Consider the following 20,782-nt stretch of genomic DNA (forward strand, 5'->3'; position numbering starts at 1 on the left):
GTTTGGTATTATATACCTGGAAACATACAAAGTATTTTAATTTCTTCAATAACTATGTTATGAGCAATTCATTTAGTAAGAGAAGACCTACAAAAAGCATATGCCATTATTATTACCCAGAATCCAATAAAAGATAGTTTTTCAAATTATTACCATATGTGTGTAGGAGCTGCTTTGTACTGTAAAGTTATTTTAGATATCAGAATAATTTGTTTTATACTTTGAGTTCCTCACTGTTAAAATGTCCCCTTAGATTTACTATTACTCTGACTATTGTGTGATACATAGTAAAAAACATAATAGCTTTCAATAAAAGAAATTTAACAAGTACTTGAAATTCCAGATTGTATGCAAAATGTGCCAAATGAAGAAATGGTATTTGCAGGGATATTGTGTGAGAGCAGTAGCTGTGGGGAAAGTTCTATAAAACTGTTAAATACACTTCCCCTCCCCCTGCTGACCTTTAACAACTGTTAAAAAAGATTGAGAAAATAATGCAATTCTGACTGGCTGACAAACATTCCAACAGAGAAATGAATGTATTATAAAAAAAATATTAGAACTGCATACCCATATTTTTCTTATTGTTTCTATTGATGTGCAAATTCATGGACCGCTTTCAACAAGAAAAGATTACTGAGAAAGGTTTTTTTATACTAGGTATGTTTCATGTTGAACAGTCTTCTTGGGACCCAGCAGAACACTAACTGAAACAAAGGAAAAATATAATTTGTAATGCTGCTTTCTTAACTAATGCTTTTGTCTCTGAGATAGTGTGGGTGTCATGACTCTCAGGAAAGCTGGTTGAAATGAGTTCATTTTAAGGTGGAGTTTCTGAATGTGCATTCTGTAATGCTGACTCAGAAGTTAAGCCAAGCATAATTTACATAGGTAAATCACCTCATTAATTTAAATGGATTTCATTTGATAGAGTGATTAACTGCAGATAGCTGTCAGCTTAATTGTGTATAGGAAGGGCTGTATTTACAAACCCCTTTTGAATGTATTATACCTTAGTAGTATATTATCAAAGATTTATTGCTAACTTTGTAGTGATATTTCTTCATGCCCTGTTGATTTACATTCACATGTCCTCATGCATCTTTCCTTATTAGATTAACAGATGTATACTTTTGGGAAAAAACGTTAAGATTGTCCAAAGCCGTTGCTGGACAATTCTAAAAATTGTCTTGTTTTCAGAAGTTTTCTTTATCCTGTTGTAGAAAAAGCACCTGATGCTATTTCTCTTGTTGTGCCCCCACCTCTTTAAAAAGAAAAAAAAGTCATTATTTGCTCTAATTTGATAGCAAAGAGTGGGGTAGTGCATTTGGTAGCATGCACTGCCTCAACAATGCCCCAGTTTTAAAGACTTGGCTGCACCCCTGACTAATATGGCAAAGCTCCTTGCCAACATTTGGCAGGTGTTGACAAAATCCCAATAACATTGGGTGTAATTTGCATGCTTACTAAGATTGTGTTGAGGTGCAAGTATTCATAATTATCTGTCTCCTAGCATTTCTCGTATTAGAGAACTCAGATTTGTCCCAATATATTTGTTTCATGTGCCATCAATAATTCTGTAAGCACAGGTTTGTGTTGTACAAAGCTTTTCGGACACAAGAAAATTAGGATGGGCAGTTCTGCATGCAATTAAAAAACTAGACCAAATCCTGAGCAAAGAAACCAACAACAAATCAACAACAAATATTCAAGTGGTGAGGGAAACCAGGACTCATGCTTAGTTCCACTTCCTGCTGATAGTTTACAGATTGTCAGAAAGTCCCTTTAGGATGCAAGCTCCAAGCTCACAGGACACAAAAAGGTCATGACATTCACAGAATGGCTGCTAGCCCAGGTATTGAATTTGTAAGTTGAAAATTGGTGGTAAGTCTTCCACTTATTTTTCTTCAAGTATTTTTTGGGGGAGTCTTGGCATCTCCAGCCTTATGGTGCTCACAAAGACAAGGCATATCCAGTGTTATGGTGCTCCTCTTAACCTTTTTGGTAGGGAGTGCTGAAAAATTACATGTTAAAAGTTGCAGTGGTAGATGGAAGCTTTTCTGTAGCAGTAAGCAGTAGTCCCAAAAAAGAAGACTGTTTCTGTTTAAGATGAGCTTATATGGTAGATAAGGGGAACATTGTGCTTGAGCCCTTTAATGTGTATTCTGTTCCAGAAGGCAATTCAGATTTGCATGTTCCAGCCTCAGTGAAGGGCTGACTAGAGGTATCTGTTGTCCAAAAAACCCTCACAAGCTGTTTCCATACATTCATAATTCAACAAAGAGATTTATTTCTTTCACTGGGTAACAATTGCTTTCTGTAGAAAGAGAAAGCTTAAACTTACCTACAGCAATTTGTATATTGCCCAATAGGGTCTTCATTCCTGTGTGCAGTTATAACTGCACAGAGTTCAGATGATCTCAGTTATAGCATAGTTTTTCCAGATTATTTGATTGCAGCTGTAGAACCACCACTGGGATTGTGGCCTTAGTGTGCTATAAAAAGACGTTTTGAACAGTACAAGTGGACCATCAGTGATCAAAATTAATCTGTGACATCTGTTGGCTTTTGTAATTCCTGTTACCATGGAAAATTTTGGATTGAGGTTTTCTATCTGTGTGTCCTGCAGCCATGGTACAAGACTGTGTTGGAAACCAGAGAGAATTCTCTTTCTTTTACATAGCTACCTGCCTTTTTATTGTACTAGAGGAGGCCTTTGAAAGCTATCAGTGTGTTTATGTTAAAAGGATTTTTGTTAATTCTGTATGAGTTAAACTTGATTGCTCACCTAAATTCAATATCCTACAAGGGTTTAATTAGTGTCGTAGTGAATTAGGTCTTCTTGTCCAAGTCACTTTTTATATCAGAGAATTAAATTTTATCTATCTTTGTTTTTTATGGCAGTTGTGTTTGATGCAAAGGTATCTGCTATAAGGTATTATAAGGATGAAGTAAGAGTAAATTACTGGCATGAATGTGTAATTCTGTGATTATGAAAGAGAGTACAGGCTTTTAATTAAAAGTAGGCATTTTAAAAAATAAAGGTAAAGTTTATGCTCTTAGCATTTTCTGTTAACTTCTATGCTGTTTTTTTACTGTTCACTTTCTCTTCTGATAGGAGTAAGCTTCAAATTAAGCAAAATGCTGGCAGTAGTCCCTATTGTCTCATAGTTTGTTAAATACTTTCCTAAATCTTGCATTTATGTTGTAGAGATCAGATAAGCAAAATGAATGAGATTTTTGTAGGAGCAATGAGGTACTTTTCCCTTGAGAGAAAAGAGACTATAGTGTAGCTAATAAAACACTCACTTGTATTGCTTCAGAGGAGTGTAAGAGGGAATGCTCTGGATCTGTGTGGTTTCCTTTCAGATGGATACTACAGGGAAGAGCCAGCCTGGGTTTGAAGCCAGCACAGTAGCTGCAATAGCAGCCAAAGAATTGGTTAGGGGAGCTATTAATACCATCAAAGCCCTAAAGCTGTCTTCTTTGTGAGCATCTTCCATCTGTTCATGATTTCTTCTAACCCCTCTCTTCTGTTTCCCTTCCCTTCCCCCAGATTCCTTTTCCTGCATAGTAATCTAAATATTCATCCAACTTCAAAAGACTTAGATGGATAAATAGGTTGCAACTGCCCAGGCTATTCAGCTTGTTTGTTCTGATCCTTTCCATTACTTCTCCTGATTGTACAGATTCACAGATTCTGAGGGCCCTCTAGTCATCTAAGACAAATCCATTCTTAGGTATGATTGCACTAAGTGGGAGTAATATTAATGAAGATGTCTTAATTAAGGAACAAATATTATTATTAATGTTATTGCTTCTGTGATTCTTCCCAATTTCTTAGTAAGCTTTATTTTTTTTTGTGCAGAGACTTGAAGGGTGTTATAGTCACTTTGAGTGATGATGGGCATCTTCAGTGTTCATACCTTGGAACTGATCCTTCACTCTTCCAGGCTCCTAAGGTTGATTCTAGGGAAATAAACTATGAAGAAATGAATGCTGAAATGAAAGAGCTTCAGAAAATCATCAGGGAGGCCACAAAAACACAAGGTATACTTCTTTCTTGTTCTATATTTTTACATACCCTTATCCACCTGACTTTCCTTTCAGCACTTTAAAATATTTTATTTTCAGACTTTACCCATAGTTACATTTATGTAGAAAACTTAGTATTTAAGAAAAATAAATAAAGCCTAGATGGTAAAGCCCTTGGATAAAGGGTTTCTTCCTTTGTATTTTCATAATGCTGTTGGAAGGTTAAAGTTGTTTACATCAGTTGCAGATAATTCTCACTAGTGCAAGGGTTCAGAATAAAAACTGACAGTGCATGGCCTACCCAAAGGTTAGAAAACTTGAAGAAATTCAACATCGGATGTAGTTAGGCTTTGGAGAGAGTAAAAAATTGCCAAATTCTATTTATTGATACAAATGACTTTTTAAGTTATGAAATCAACAAAAAAATGACTCCTTAAAAAGCAATTTTTCTGTTGGTTTGACTATTCAAAAGCATATTTGTAGAACACAGTGACATATCTGATGATAAATTCTGGAATTTATATACATTGCTAATAACGTGCATTGATTTTATTCAAGTAAAGGCATGTAATTTCTATAGAGATCTTTCAAAGTTTATGTTTTCATAACTGTATTTTTAAACAGCTTGGCTTGCACGGGTAATAAGAAGCATGTGATTTTAGAGGAAGCTATGGAAACATCATCAACAAATAGAAAGAACAAATTAAATTCTTTTCTTGATGATAGATAGCATGTTCATAAAATGCATTAAAGAAATAATAATGGTTTTCAATGCGGAAAAAAAAAAGTGAAGCCTTGCAGTTGAAATTTCTAGAATTATTTGTCTTCAGGCATGAGTTTGATTCTACAGCACAAAGATGTTCTTTGTTTTGAAATTACATGTAACTTCATCAATTATCATGGTAGACTTGTATCAGGATTTTAATTTTCTGAATCCAGTAATGTGTTTTTTAAGCATATAGATGTGGGTAAATCACACTGATTTTTACTACAGTCCATTGTGATATGTATTTGACAATTTTGTTTGTCTATCATAACCAAAGGAAGAAAAAACATGACAGAAAGAACAAATCCATTTGAAGTGAATTAAGTTCAACTTGTTCGTTTCAACATGTTGTCTGGAAAATCCAAGGAGAGAGAAAGGAACTGCAGTGTCCTTTTAAAAATTTGTAATAACTATCATGAATGATAAATTTGCTATGAATATTTTTTATTTTTTCACCATTCTTTTTTCTTAAATTTCTTTTCTTCCTCAGTTTGTCTAATCTGATCTAAGTGGTTTTTTCAGATGAGTTTTTATGGATGCTCTTTTTGTTGTGGAGGGATGTACTAATGATGTTGTGTTTGGCTTTCTTTAACTGCATGTAACACTTGTACGAGAACATTTTTATACAACCAAACATTTTAATTATGAAGAATACTTGTGAATTTTGGATGTTTTGGCTTTGTTTAATTTTGACTTTTTTTTCCCTGAAAACTTCAGCTTGAACCTTGGTTGCAGTTAAGTTACGCCTAAGCACAATCTTTAAAATGACCTGTAGGCTTTCTTGTCTTTTGAATTCATGCTTGTGCAGTCAGAGCTTGTGTTGTTTTGAAAATATCTTCCCTTATATGGAAATATTTTTTCTTTGTTTCGTTTTGACTTTCAAACGTGGAAGGTATTTTGAATTAGGTCATCGTATTAAAAAAACCTTAGAGTAGTTATTTCCATAAATGTCTTGTATTTTTGTCCAGTGCTGACCATTAAACCGTTGAACTTAGGCTGTTTTATACATTTCAAAGGATAAGGATTTACAGTATAAACTGATTAAATATTTTAAAATTTTAACTGTTAGACGAATTTAAATCTAATGTTACTCTTGCATCAGTGTGGGTGACATAAGTGATGAAATGTGTTTTGGCTCAGTTTAATAGTAACAAAAAGCTGATACTTATATGTAAACTTTGATTGTAATCTCTGTTGTACTTCTAATAGAAAAATGACTGTATGACAGAGGTTGCAACACTGTTAGCTTGAAGAAGCAACCAGAAAAGAAATGGTTAAGAAGGATAGAAAAAGAATGGACCCTGCTGAGCTATATGTAATTGGCAGGACCAGTTCTTTGCAATTGTCGCAGTATGAAACATACCTAAACTTATTTTCTAGGTGGTATTGGAGAAATGTGTTTAGGTTTTTCTTTTCTCTCTTATAATTAAAGGAAGCATTTCTCTCTGAGCACAAGAAAATGAATACTTATTTTCTGTTTTCATCAAAATATCTCCCTTGACCTTCTTGTTAGAAAGGGATAATGTGCTGTCTACTAGTTCTAGGTAATTTTCAGGATTCTGTGTGTAATAAAATTCTTGCAGCTTTCTGAATGTGCTCATGCTCTCAGTTATTCAATTAATATATTAATTGCCTGTTTACATAAACTCTTTACTTGTTACTTTAGGATCTATATATTTCCCGTTCAGATTTTTCATTTTCCAATACATTTAGTATGTTAAAAAAGACAAGTGCTTTTCAGAAAAATGGTAATACCCTAGAGCTGTACTTCTGGACTTTTAAGAGCTTGTGTAATTCCTCAAGGTTTTTAAGGCTTTAATTTGTATAATTTTATTTTTGCGTGTGTGAATGGGCATAAGGTTTTGTATTATAGATTTTAGTGAGTTTGAACCATTCTTTTGTCTTGTATGTTGACAGTCCTAGAAATCATCTGGTGACATGTTTTAATCAAGCCACATGTAATGGTCTATACATAAACCTTTGATATACCTCCTGAGGCAGAGGAATTTGCTGAAGATTAGACTGTTAGACACAGAATCTTTCTTTGTTTAACATATTCACTATCAAATTATTTAGATGAAAGTGCCATGAGATGTGTGATGTTATTTTGGAGGTAGTTATTCATCGTATATTGGCATAGGCATGTGAGGACAAACGTTTAAAAATACCTTACAACCTCTAAAGATCATGAGAATTAGGTGTAAAATCTTGTTAGAGAATGCATCCAAATATTTTTTCATACATAAATCAGAAACCCAGAATGAGATACAGGTTTAGGTTGTCTGTAGAAATCTAATTCTTTACACTAGTAGGTATAGAGATCTAATTTTGAGACTTGATGCTGTTGAAATAGTATTGTTTTTAGGAATGTAGCTGAATGTTTCTTAAAGGAGAACTGATTTGCTTTTGCTTTTTTCTTTTTATTTCAGATATTTTGCCTGAATCTGAAAAACAGAGAGATGTAACTGTCACAGCAGAAGTTTCACCTGATTTGGATGAGGAATCTGTACGTACCTGTATAAAAAGGAAATTACTCTGAAAAAACCAGTTGATTTCAGATGAGTAAATAATAACTGATCATGCATAGTGATTACAGTTTACATTTATGTGACTGAGCTTTATGGCCCACAGTTTTCCATCAATTAGCACCCACTTTTATTAAAGATTTTAACTAGTAGTATTAAAATTATTTATTTGTCTTCTGTCTAGGAGACCTTTAGATTCTTCGCTAAGCAAACATAAGTGAACAAGAACTTAGGGTCTGGAATAACTTTGTAGTGGTGAACAGTTGTAAACATTGGGGGAAACAGTCCAAGTATCACCCTTGGATCTTTCGAAGACAGACTACTCAAACCACTCAAGCTGCATTGTAAGGAAGAATCTTTCTCCAACAAGCTGTCATTCAATATTCTTTGGTGTTACTTCATACTGTTTATTCATATTGTATACATATGTAGTTTACAAAACATACTCAAAGTGGGATTTGGGAGAGCTTGTACATAACATACTTATACATACACCATACTTATTTCTCTAGAACACCTTTAATTGTCCATTTCTGGCCACTAGTTTTGGCAAAACTGATTTTTCACAGCTACTTACTGTTTAAAAAATATGTAAGGATATTATTCTTTGATAAATGGACCTCTTTATAACATGTGCTATTGTCTTAGCGCTTGTCTGTGGAAAAAAGTGCAGTATGATACGGTCTTGGCTAGCTGTAATAATCTGCTCACAACACTTAGAACTGTTAGTTGCAGAGAATGCTCTAATGCTGCTGTGTTCATTTGCTCAACCTTCCAGATGCAACTGGTCTGTTTTGTATGCGAGTAACTCAGTCTATCAGTCAAACCACAGCTTTGAATCTTTATCTGCCCATATATCTTAGTTTCCTGTGTGGTCAGCTTTTCTGTGGGTTCTTTCAGTAGCTGCCTAGGAAGGAAAAATCTGATAAGATACTTTGTGGAGAAGGATCAGTAAGCAAGTGTAGAAATGATTTTAGGGCTTCTGCAGTTACCTTGGGAGCTACAGGATTTCCGAGTACTTCTCCACTTGTGAAAAGATTGAAATTGCAGTGTGTGTGACAAAAGCAAAGAGGATATAGAGTATTAAAATTGTGTAGATAAGCAAGTGAAGGACCATTCTGTTATTTAATGCCGCCTCCTGTGTGTGGTCTCTGATCCAGGAAATCCAGGTAATTTCTGAAAGCTGGATATGGTAAGGTTCCATATCTTTATAACTCTACTATTGTTTCAGAATCAACCACAGTCACCAGAGAGCGTGACAAGCCACTATGAGCATATCTGTCTTTTTTAGCTGAGAAAGGTGCACAATGTACAAATGAAAGTCCTACTTCTGGAACCCAGAGAGCCTACCAGCTTCCTGACTTACAAAGTTTGTAGATGTGGCCCTTATACTGTTTTTAATTTACTCTCTTATGATGAGAAGGTATAAGTTCAAATCCAGAATTTGGTATTACAGCAAAAGTGGGAGAAGTGTTTCTTTATAATAGTTTAAATGGGAACATTTTCTTTACCTGTAGTGACAGACCTGTTTCAAAATAAAATTAAAATAGACCACAAGGTCAAGATAATGTTGAAGTAGATGGAATTGCCTATTGAAATAGAAATTATCAGGCGTATTGGAATATCTGCTAGAATTCTCTTTTGAAGTTTTGGGTATATTTCTGATTATAAAATAGTATGTGATGATTTTATAGTAGATGCTGTGTTGTGTATATAATATATTGGCAGATTGGAAGTCACCTTTCCCTACTGAATAGCAGAAAGTATTTCCAGAATTTGAATAAATATACAGTGAAAAGTAGTGTGCCAATCAAAACAGTTTAAATATTCATATATACATCAGAGTGTATTAGTTTCTTATATATATTACATTCATGACCTTTTGCTATCCTTTTTGCAGGGAATTTCAAACAGAGACTTCACATTTTCAGAAGGAACTCAGAGATCTGTTTTGTGTATTTTAATCTGTCATAGGAATGATAAGTCCTTTCATGTTAATTCTGTGTTTATCAACTTGATGGTAGGGAAGTAATATTGCTTTTATTGTGTTTTCTTGTTCATGTGGAACATTGAATTTACTCTGTTTTCATCTTTTTCTTCACAGCAAGCCATTGACAGTGAGGTAAAAGCAGGGGCAGTACCATCAGTTACAGTAAAGGTACTGTGCCTAATTCAAACAGTAGCATTTGAATAGTGGTGGCAAATTGCAACCAGCCTGTCCCTTTCTGTGTATTTCACTTAAAACATGAAAATTAGTGAAGTTTGAAATACAATATGTAGTCAATTTTTTTTCTCCATAGTTATGAAATTAACAAAAAATAATTCTAGCAAACCTTCTGGTAAAGTCAGAAAGTGATTGCAGTTTTATTTTTGATAGGCTTACCAGTAAGCCATCACAAAAACATTATTAGGGTGGAATGAAGTAGTTTTGGAAGTCATGAGACTGTTTTTTCCAATGGTGATAAGCATTTGGTTACTCAAATGGGAAGTTTATAATCTTCAGGTACCTTTTTAGTAGTCAATAAACAAAAATAGACCTCCTTTTGTAAAAAGACTTTCATACCTTTAGCAATTAAAAAATGTAGGAAAATCTATTTAGAAAATTGCAGTTATTCACGAGAGCTGGTGCCTGTAACTAATTATAAAGAAAGTGTATGTGTGCACATGCATGTGCGTGCAAGTGTAGTTTTTCCTCAGTATTGCCTAAAAAGGATCATGACTTTTATTTCTGACTTTAGGATGATCTTCTGAGAATATAAATTGATTTTCATTTTTGAGAACCTTGAAAGTTCTCTTTCTGTCTAGAGTGAAAAATTCAGAGGGTAATGGAACTGTTTGAACCAGATTCCCTCAGAGTAGTGTGATTTACTTGTAGTTGATCTAACATCTTTCTCTGCAACTTTAAGTGCTAAAAGTGATACAGGATAAAACCTGATAAAGTCCATGATAAATCTGCTCAAAGAAGGTCAAATGAATTATGTATTTATATATTTCATAAGCTTTTTAATGGGAAGACATAGTTGATTCCCTTCTTGTTTATGCATCTTGTACCTTTTAGTGAAACAAAAATAGTAAATGTAGGAGTTGCCACAAATTAAATTTCTTCTAGAATCGTTTTACTGCAATAACTGGTGTATTGTTACAGCTAAATCAATGTTGATGTTAATTATGTTAAAGTAGTCAAAGTAGTTTCCTAACATTTGAGTAATTTCATAAGTAATAATATTCTAAACTCATTTAACCTGGCTGTAGTGAGCTTCTTGGTAGACCAGCAATGCAAATTAGGTAATATTATTAATATGGCCTCTGTCTATGCAGACCACATAAAGATCTCAGTCACCTATACTTTCATTTTAGATGTGAGTTAGGGATACTGTTTTGATACCCATTGGTTTTGCAGTGGAATAGCTGTGCACAATAGAAGCAATGAGGGACACTCTATATGTTTAGCTGAGCTTTCATTATCTAGAGTTGTTGTGCCAAGTATCCTGTATATTTTCTTATTTTGTTTGCAACGAAAAAAAAGCAAATAAAACTTGAGGTTATTCAGAAGACTGTGCATTACTCTTTGCAGTTAAAGGAAGTAATTTCTTTGGTTATCTCTGCTTTTATTCCTCTTATGTTTTTGTTTTTACTATAATCACCTAAAAATACAAAGTTTTGTATTTGTTTGCATTAGAATGAATGCTCATGGCACTTGCAGGGTCTTAAGCCCTCAAATAATACTTTAGCTTTAGTTTGTCTTGGGTTAAAGTTACAAAGAACATGAGAAATCCTCTCAGGTTTTTGTAATCTTGAAAGTTACTGTGTATCATTATTGGCTGTGAGTAAATAAGAATTGTAAAATGAAAATACTTGTTTTGAAGTTGAAATTTCAAGTCCTTAAGTGTTGTTGCTGTATTGGGTTTTGCAGATTTTTGTATCTTTCTGTTGGTTATGGATTTTTTTTTTCTGCTGTAGAGATGAATTAGTTGCTTCCTTTAAATACTTCTGCATGTCCTTTGATCTAGATAACAATTCGGAGCAGAGTGACTGCGCAGAAGCCCAGCCTGGCCGTGTGTGTGCAAGCTCCATTAGCAGTGACCTGTGACCAGTTTGTCTTCAATGATTTAGGTAAATTATGGCAGTACCATCACAGCTGTTGTATTATTCTGTTAATTTTTCTGAGGTTTGGAAAGGTATAGCCCAGCCTCCGGTGAATGCATTGTTACAGATATACAGTGGTTAAAGCAATTACAAGTTTGCCTTGCCTGCACTCAGCAGCATCTAGACACTGCTTGGTGGAGGAAGATGAAGTAGGAAAGAGTGGAGTTGTTTCCTTGGTTGTGGTATGATGTGTGACAGGTGAAGAGAGACAGGATGGCAGCTTCATGATGGAGGGAAAAAAACCCGAATTATTCTGTAGAACTTCTGCTGGGTTATTTTGTTTTGCTGTTATTTCTGTCTGTGAAGAAATGCCAGTCTTGATCTACCAACAGGGACAGTAAGTTTGTCAACTGAGGAGCAGTCAATCATGTGTTCCCAAAGTAACATCAGCTGTTTGGGGATCCTAGATTTTTCCAACTCTGTTGGTAAGACTGCAGATGGGGTTGGCTTTAAGACTACGTGGAGGTAACATTCAGACAAGTATGCCTGCCAGTTGGAACTGCAGGCCATTTCTGCTTTGAAATGTGAAGCAATAGTCTCTGTTGAAACAGGGCTTTACTAACTGCTACTCTCATTTGAAGGAGCAGTTCTTATATTTTCTCAGCATGTGACAGGAGCAATTGGCTTTGTAAAATACAAAAATTACAATGTCAATCTAATTTAATTTTATATTCTCCATGTTCAGTGTGCTGAATTGTTTTATAGGTTATGCTTTAAGATACTTGGAGGCCCTAGTTTGTCTTTTACAAATTCAGGATTAAAAAAAAAGCAGTACAGTGATTTGTATAGTGATCTGATAAAGGCAAACTACTAGGGAAACTACCCTAATTTAGTAGAATAATTCTCAAAGTGCTAGAAAATATGCTGCTTTCATTTGGATGCTCCTATTAATTAATTTAATTTTGTGTTATTTTTAGAACCAGATTCATCTGAAACTGTGGTCCTGTCTGTCTTTTTGAAAGAGAATTGTTCTCCACCAGAACTAGAAGGAACTTGTATAGTTTCATATAATATACCAACAGGTAAGCCACTGGAGACTTGAAAGTGATTTGCCTTTTTTTATGAGGCCTTTTCCCCTATGTATTTCTTATAAATGTTATTTTGAAATATACTAAAGGCAGTAGTAATTAAAGAAATAATGTTTATCTAGTCTTCAGTTTTAGTAAATATTTTATGTTGCATCAATTTGTGTAATTGGTCTTACAGAGGTAAAATCAGAAGCTTATTGCTTGAGAAACAGCTGTACCAGCTTTCTCACCCTGTCCTATCAATTTGTTTCTGTTCTGCTCCACCTCTTGGAGTGAGAAGTTGATTACATCTTTGATTATTCACTCTTCTTGTGTGCCAACAAATGGGACGATAATGCCTCCCCACAGGGAATGAGATCTGAGTAAGCATTGGGAGTGATTATTCCTCACTTCCTTTTTAACAGATGAACATACTCATTCCAAATAATAAACTAACCCCAAGAAATGGAAACCACCTTGTTATTTTATGATGTTACAGTGTCCTAGTGATAGAATATGTAAATTTATTCTGCTCTCCATAACTGAAGATTTACTAGCTTAGTGTTCTACACACAGCCTTGTGAATGTGTCAGGCTACTGAGAAGCTGTATTTAGGCAGGGCTTCTGTGTTAAATGCTGCACAAACCAGTTTAAGCTGTCAGTTCTTCACTTCTTGCTACTTGGCTTTGCTCCTGCACCTCCTCCCCTGTTATGGTCATACAGTCACCAGTTGTTTCTCAGCCAAATTTGCTGATTTGGCTCACTGTGCAAAGACAGAGCTGTGCCAGCACAAATGGAGTAGATTGGCTTGAAAGAAGTGCATGTGTACTGAGGGCTTCTGTGAAGAGCGGTGGTCTTGAGTATCTTATCCTATATCGACACTTTTATATAAATATTTTCTTTGTATCACTTCACACTTAAACATTGTGTTTGTAGTATCGGCTGTGTGGTGATTGAAATGTTTATTTCTAGAAAAATAATGAAATTCTTGTTTTTAAAGAAAAAGAAGCCCTCCCTTTTAATTGGGAACCTGCAGGAACAGTTTGTACAACTTCAGTCCCTCTGTCCTGTGATGCTGGCTGCGTATTCCTTGTGAATGAGATGCTGTGCATTCATAACTGTCCAAATTAGTGATGTGGCCTTAGATAGGTTTTTGGAATGACTGAATAAGTAGAACACTAGTGAGTGTCTTGGATCCTCTGATTTTGAAAACTTGCTTTTTGTTTTGCTGGTCTTGTTTCTGTAATTTTGCTTCCGAAGACTGGAAAAATAAATGTATAATTTCTTTCAGGTAATGCTAATAAAGCTTTAATTTGTATTTTAGATATTGAGTTGGATTTTGCAGCCCTTTTGGTTAGGGAAGTAAGAAAATCTTGCATCTTGAATGTGTTTGATGGTATACAATCCATTTAAAAAAAACCAAGCAGACATGACATCTAACAGAATTATAGAAACTGAAGAATAAATTTTAAAGCCCATCTTTGGTGGTTGAATTTAGAAGACTTCTAAGTAAAGGAACATAATTAGGGTTAGGGCTAAGATCTGCTGATTTTTTTTTTATATTTAAATTATTAATCTGAGATAATTCTTGGAATTACATACAAATACTAGTGTTACTTGGAAGTCAAATCCTTAAGTGTAATGCACTAGTAAACAAACTTCAAGTGCTTTTGTGACTTCATTTTATCTGAACAGAGACTGTTTCCTCTTTAGTTTTTTTTAAGATATCTGGATTTGTGGCCAAGTCACTCTTCAGTCTATCTCTGTGGGATTCAGACAGCTGAAGCTTGATGAGTCAGTCATTTGGATGAGGTTGCACTATTGATGAATGTAGTCTCATGTCTGGTTTTTGGCTAGTATTACGTTTTTATATTTTGTCTACTTAACAAATGTGGCTTAAGTTCTTAAACCCCTGTTATATTTCCTTTTTCTTTTTTTTAGTTTTAGTAATATCTCATGTATCTTTTCCCCTTTTGTCCTGTTGCTGCTCATATGGCAGAGCTCAATCCTGAAGGTGAGTGAATGAGAAATATGCAAAGTTTTATGAGTGGCAGTGTATGCTGAATTAAACAGATTTGGAAGGGAGCTGTTATTTTGCCTATTATTTATATAAGTTCTTATTATTCTTGGTTTGATGCTATGAAGCTGTGGATATAGAGAATAGAAGGTCATAAGGACATTTCTTGGTGAAGCATACTGTACTTTCTCATTTATAACATGGGAATTTTGCATAAGTATTAAGTTCCTTGTACACTGAGATTGGAAATTGGAAACAACTATACTTTCTTTCTTATATCTGTTTTGTTTAACAGTGAGGCAGCTAAATTATATCTTTGGTACAACTGAACCAGCAATTAGGCATTTATGCTGTTTGGGCTGAGTAGCTCTGAGAATGATGTCACAATATGTCTTCATTCCACTTCCTATTGGAAACACCGTATTCAGGGCTGCAAGGCTGCTTTCTGTCTGAGACTACCAGCGGTACAAAACTTAGCTGTGATTGTGGTAGATACAATTCATGGAAAAGGTACAATTAAGAGACAAAAAAAGACTGGAAAATTAGCTTTTGTATATACAGACTGAAAAAAGAGAAGGGTGGTTTTTGCAGTGTAGTTGTAGATGTGTTGAGAAGATGCAATGTTTTTTAGAAGACATTTTATGAACTTTAAAATGAACATATTAAATACACATTCTGTCATGTTTTGAGAAGGTAAAAAAGTTTGTCATAGATTTAGAGAACAACTGAAAAGGGAGTTTGCAGTTTTGCAGTTTTTCTAAACAAAAGTTATAGATGAGTATATTAGAGTTATGTTTTTCAATACTTATGCTCTTTCGAGCTTACTAAGTGCAGTAAAAAGAAGCAAGAAGGTAACTGTTACAGTTCCCCTTCTTTCTGGTTTCTGGATATTTCAATAGACCTTGAGGTGTTGTTCAGGAAGTAGGTGCTCAAAACATCTCAGTAAGATACTGCTCTTGACAAGAATAACTTAGTCTGTGGCATGTTTCTGCTAGACAAAGTAATAAAAAAAATTAACGATCAATGAACTGTATAAAAACAAGTGTATATAGTTTGAAAGAATACTATTCTAAAAATGAATATTGGATTTTTGTTTTAAGAAATATCAAAACAAGATGAAAACCTTATCCTGAAGAGAATATTGCAGAGCAATTGTCTGTGACAAAACCTTTTTTGGGTTACTGTGGGGTACATTGCACTGCATAAACTATGTAGTAATATAGTAAATTATATATATATATATATATGTATATATGTATATATATATATATATATATAGTTACATAGTAAAGTATATAACTATATAACATACATAAACTATAAACTCAGGGTCATCAATAGCAGAGCAAATTTAATTATCTGAATATTTAACATCCTAAATTGAGACATCTGAATTTTAATACTTTTTATCATGCTCATAATGTTATGTTTCAAATATAACTAAATGAATACATGAGGAATTTAGAAATTAAATAGTATCTACAGGGCATGTGACTGTTTTATTACTTAAGTGCATAGCATGTCTTTATATACTAGTACCTTATGAGGTAACAGTAAACATGATCTGTTTTTTCAGATTAGAGGAGAATCTGAATTTTTATTTCCACTTTTATTCCTTCATTACAGTACTAAAATTGTGTATCACACAAAGTATCACAACTCTAAATGAAGTGAGATGTATTGCTAGGCAGAACATCAACAGGTTGAAGAAACTGTGATTCCCACATATGGCTACTACTTTATATTTTCTTACTACCATATAAAATTCTGAAAGACTCCGAAACACTTTCCAACAAGTTTTCACTGTAGTGATAAATTTTGTTGCAGCTTTTTGGTTTGTTTTTCTTATATGTAGCTGTTTTGGATTAATCAACTAGAGATCTCCCCAGTCTCTTCCAAACGCTAGATAATACTTGATTTAGTTTTGATTTGACCTTTGTCTGAAATATTGAAAAGTTATGTTTATGATGAGGCAGACTGACAGCAGACTATGTGGAAGAAGCTGGTCTGAAAAAACAAGAAAAATATCATGTTTTAGATATAAAAAGATATTAAAATATTTTTGCCTACTTTTGCTACTAATTTTTTCCTCTTGATAAGTCCCCTTATCTAAGTTCAATACTAAGATGTTTGTTTTATGTTGTCACCAAGAAAAATTTTACTTTTCCCATCAGATGATGAAGATACAGTTGAATGAATCATTCTGACAGATCGTGGGTTTATTTTCAAGTATTCCTTTAGGAATTTTACTTGGAACCTGGAGATACTCTAATTTTGAAGACCTGTCTTCCGTTTGAATGATTCTTCTGCTCAATTTTCTATGATTTTATATTTGTAAGCTGCCGCAGAATAGTTACTTGGAGGCATTATCAGCCAGCCAAAACAGCTTGTGAATTTACGAGCGTGGAATAATCTGAGCCTTATGGTAGCATTTTTTCCCTGAGATCGGTCTTAGAAGTATTTTTTTCAGTGGAAAAAATCTGAGAAGCAGCAAACAAACAAAATTACTAGCAAAATGGGTTGCAGGGATGGATATTGAATGTTTGAGCTCAGTTTTTATCCTCTCTGTGTATACCTCTGTGTAGCTATCAGTTTCATGACTTTTCTAACAGTAGCTTACTTTGTTGTCTCTAAAAATCTATTTTGTTAAACAAGGTTTTCCTGTAGGTGCTTCATCTAAAAATATCCTTAAAAATCCCACAATCTGTCCTCTCAACAGCGTATATAGTCCATATTTCATAGCAACGAGCACGTCTGCCTTTTTCATAGAACATACCAGGCAATTGCTGACATGCCAGCAATTTGAAACAATATTTACATCTGATAAAATTTTTGACACATTCAAATGTGTTTTCTTAGTGTTAGTGTCAAAGCTTTATCTTTCTTCCTGCACCATTCTGATGAAATTGCTTGTGATAGTAGATCCCAATATTCAGGTCAGTAGTCAGTTTGTTGTACAGTTCTGTTTTATTATGATGCAATAAGTTGAAAGATAGAATTTGATGTACATTTGGGTAATAACCTCCATGGGATACATTATTTTTCTGAGCCACAAACCTCTGGCAGATAATAGGAAGGTTGCATAGATGTTATTTAAGAATATATAAAAGAAGAGTAAATATACTCATAAAAAGCATTTGGTTTGTGATATTCCTGATGAAAATGTTGATGCTTCAATTCTGTATTTGAAGCATCAGGAGTAATCACAGCTATTGTTTATGTATAAGTGGTATTGTTAGTCTAGAGCATTAAATAAATCTAATCTTCATTGCATGTTAATTAGTATAAGTATAGTATGCAGTAGTTTTGTTAATAACTCTTGCTTTCCCATCCATATAAAAATGTTCACTTGAGAAGGTAATTAGAAGTGGTCAAATTTAAAGGTACTTTAGGTGGAAAATTGTAAGAAAAATGAGAATTTTATATATTTATAAATATTATAAACACACATATATATTATATTAATATAATATATATATTTATAAAATATATATTTATATATTTAGGAAAAATGAGAATTTTGGTTTTAAGGCATTCCTTAATCACATTAAATATCTTGTTATACCTCTTTGAGGACAGTGGTATGAAGTATCCTGTATTCAGAATGTGGAAATGAAAAATGAATGTGTGTTCTTTCATTTTAGGAATTCCACGAGTTTCACAGTGTAACTTCAGTCTGCCTTTGAAGTTAGTTTGCATTCCAGCTCAACCTTCCAAAGCAGCAAGCCACAAGATAACTATTGATACCAACAAACCTCCCATCAGTTTTATCACCATTTTTCCAGGTAGGTTTTTAAATATAAAAGGTGGTGTTTGTTCATGTGAAGTAATGAGGTACTTAAAAAATATTATGTTAGTATATTAAAAAATATAGTTTGAAAGACTTGATGGCATAACATTTCAACAATAATACACCTGGGGTGGTGTATACTGATCTCTGGTAAAACCGCAGATTTCTTTACATGGTAGAGATCTAATTTTTATGTAATGCAGAAAATAATTTTACATAAAATTGTTTAAGCAGTGTTGTAATGGGGAAATCATGGGCATTAATTTAAAAAAAGGTGAGCAGGGCAAAGCAGAAGTGGTAAATGTTGTATGTAAGGGGGTACAGTTGCTTTGGAGGATAACTTGTGGAGTATTTGATGTATCAATTTGAAGCTGATTATATTAAGTAATTTCAGTAGCCTTCTTGACCCAAAAAGAAGACTTTAACATATTATTTTCTGATGTGCAAACCTGAACAATGTTCTCTATTCAGCATTATATTAAAGTAGCATGAAGAAGAAATTCATTTCCACTTAGGACTGGAAGAAGAAGAATGAAATTGTGTACCATAAAGTGTAATGTTAAGAAAATAAGTTTTGCTGTAATTATGTGCTCACAACTGGAAGAGAGAGGAGGTGGAAATTACCACAGGAGTACTCTGTGGTACAGCATGTTGTAATCATAAGCAAACAAATAAAAATTGAGGATGCATTACACACAACGTTTCCATGCAGGAAATCAGTATCATGTTACTGTGCACTGGTAAACTGAGTGCTAGTTGCTGATATTAAATAAAATATAATGTATAAAACACAAAACTGTAGAAAAATATTATCTAGTGATTTCAAGAGAATTAAAAAAGTGACTCATTTAGCTTAATAATACACAGGCAAAAAAAAAAGGTAATACAGTTGACTTCAGTAAATATTTGTGGCTATATCATGGGCCTAGATGATCATATTAGCACAAGAAGAAATTAATCAACAGGGTTTATAAAGTGATTGTGAGTAAGTTCAGTCTGGCAGTGATTAAGTTTTAGAAATTCAGATGACTAAGGTTCTGGAACAATTTGATGATAGCTCTTTTTAAGGATTTTTTAAAGGATGTGTTTAAGGATAGTATTTTTAAGGATTAGCTGCATCTCTTTAAAAGCTTATATAATACGTTTGAGAACAGTGATGTAGGCTTTGTTGGTGTGTTACTTGTTGTTGGGTTTTTATTTGTTTGATTTTTTGGTTTTGTTTTTTTTTTTGTAGCATGGATCTCTTAATTTTAAGGATAAATATAGCTTTTCTCTTGACTGTATGTGCAAAATTTTTTCTTAAGGGTCTCTGTTTTGAGGTTTTAGTAATGGGCTTCCATTATGGCTAAGCAATAATGCTTTCAGAATACCACATTGTAATTTATATTTAGCCTAGGGAATGCATTGTTGAGAATACAGAAGAAAGCATAGGACCAAGAAGGTATTAAAATGTTCTGATTTCTGTTCATTCCATTTACAGTGATTAAATAAAGAGTATGCTGTTTATTATATTTATTGTTATGATGTAATTTTTTGAACAAACTTTGAATTGGTGAATGCAATAAGAGTTGTATCTCTTCTTCTGTTTTGCCTTGTTTTCAGGAGAAGTAGTGGGAGTAGTGGTGACCAAGATTAGTTTTAGAAATATGGTATTCTAAAATTAAACCTTTTAAATTGATATAATCCACTACATGGAATGAAAAGAAAGGTGGACATGGATGGACTTTGCAGCATAGCTAGTTTTAGCAAGCTGGATGTTTGTTTTACTCTGTGCTAAAAGCTAAAAAGAGAGTGAGCTTAAGCATTTTAATGATAATTTCTGCAAATGTTTTGCATAAATATCTGAATTAAAGGTGGCCTTGCATATGGTGAAAGTGCAGTCTTTGTGCTGTATACTAGTTGCAGTTATTTTACAATATACATACTGATCTCTGGGAAACCAACTTTTTGTTTTCAGGCTGGGGAAGGGAAACTGTATGGCTCACATTCCACCTGTGAATGAAGGAAGGGTGTACCAAACTGGTGATACTTGTTATTTGAACCCTAAGAAGGGAAACAATCTCATTCAATTGCTTGTGCAAAGACTGATATAGTCCTGGCTATGGATTGAGGTTTGCCGAATGCCAGGGTCAAATTACAGGAAATGATATTTAACTTTCTTTTTCAGACTTTGTTGATCCGTCTGAGGGTGACCAAGCAAATGCTCTGGGATTTCAGTTTTTAGCTGGTTCAAAAACTACTCTTCTTGCTTCAAAAACATCACGTAAGTTCTATCAGTATTAGAGTAAAAGAAACCTGATCATCAGTTAGAATGTGTACAAAATGAGAATATGGATCATACAAACAAGGATAATCAGTGTTTGAAAATAAATGCAGGAGTTTCAAAGTATTAACTGATGGTTTCTTACCTCCTTTCAAGAATAAAATTCCATAACAAAAAATCATACTCAAAATATACCACACTACAGTGGTAGTTCTCTGAAGAAATTGAGTTTT

General features: G+C 33.8%; 1 protein-coding gene across 5 annotated transcripts in view; it reads left to right on the plus strand.

Annotated features, from left to right (window-relative positions):
* BBS9 (Bardet-Biedl syndrome 9) overlaps positions 1-20,782 on the plus strand; it is a 292,130-nt gene that overhangs the window by 46,648 nt on the left and 224,700 nt on the right. For all 5 annotated transcript variants that reach the window (XR_012054621.1, XR_012054622.1, XM_032747134.3 and 2 more), the window contains exons 10-17: positions 3,869-4,050; positions 7,231-7,307; positions 9,431-9,484; positions 11,337-11,439; positions 12,390-12,494; positions 14,479-14,493; positions 18,141-18,281; positions 20,454-20,549. Coding sequence is in view for 3 of the 5 variants with exons in the window: in XM_032747134.3 (XP_032603025.3) it covers positions 3,869-4,050; positions 7,231-7,307; positions 9,431-9,484; positions 11,337-11,439; positions 12,390-12,494; positions 14,479-14,493; positions 18,141-18,281; positions 20,454-20,549 (773 nt within the window). In the remaining 2 variants the exon portion in view is untranslated. The remainder of the gene's footprint in view (positions 1-3,868; positions 4,051-7,230; positions 7,308-9,430; positions 9,485-11,336; positions 11,440-12,389; positions 12,495-14,478; positions 14,494-18,140; positions 18,282-20,453; positions 20,550-20,782) is intronic.

The sequence above is a fragment of the Taeniopygia guttata genome, chromosome 2, assembly GCF_048771995.1.
Source record: "Taeniopygia guttata chromosome 2, bTaeGut7.mat, whole genome shotgun sequence".
Lineage (NCBI taxonomy): Eukaryota > Metazoa > Chordata > Aves > Passeriformes > Estrildidae > Taeniopygia > Taeniopygia guttata.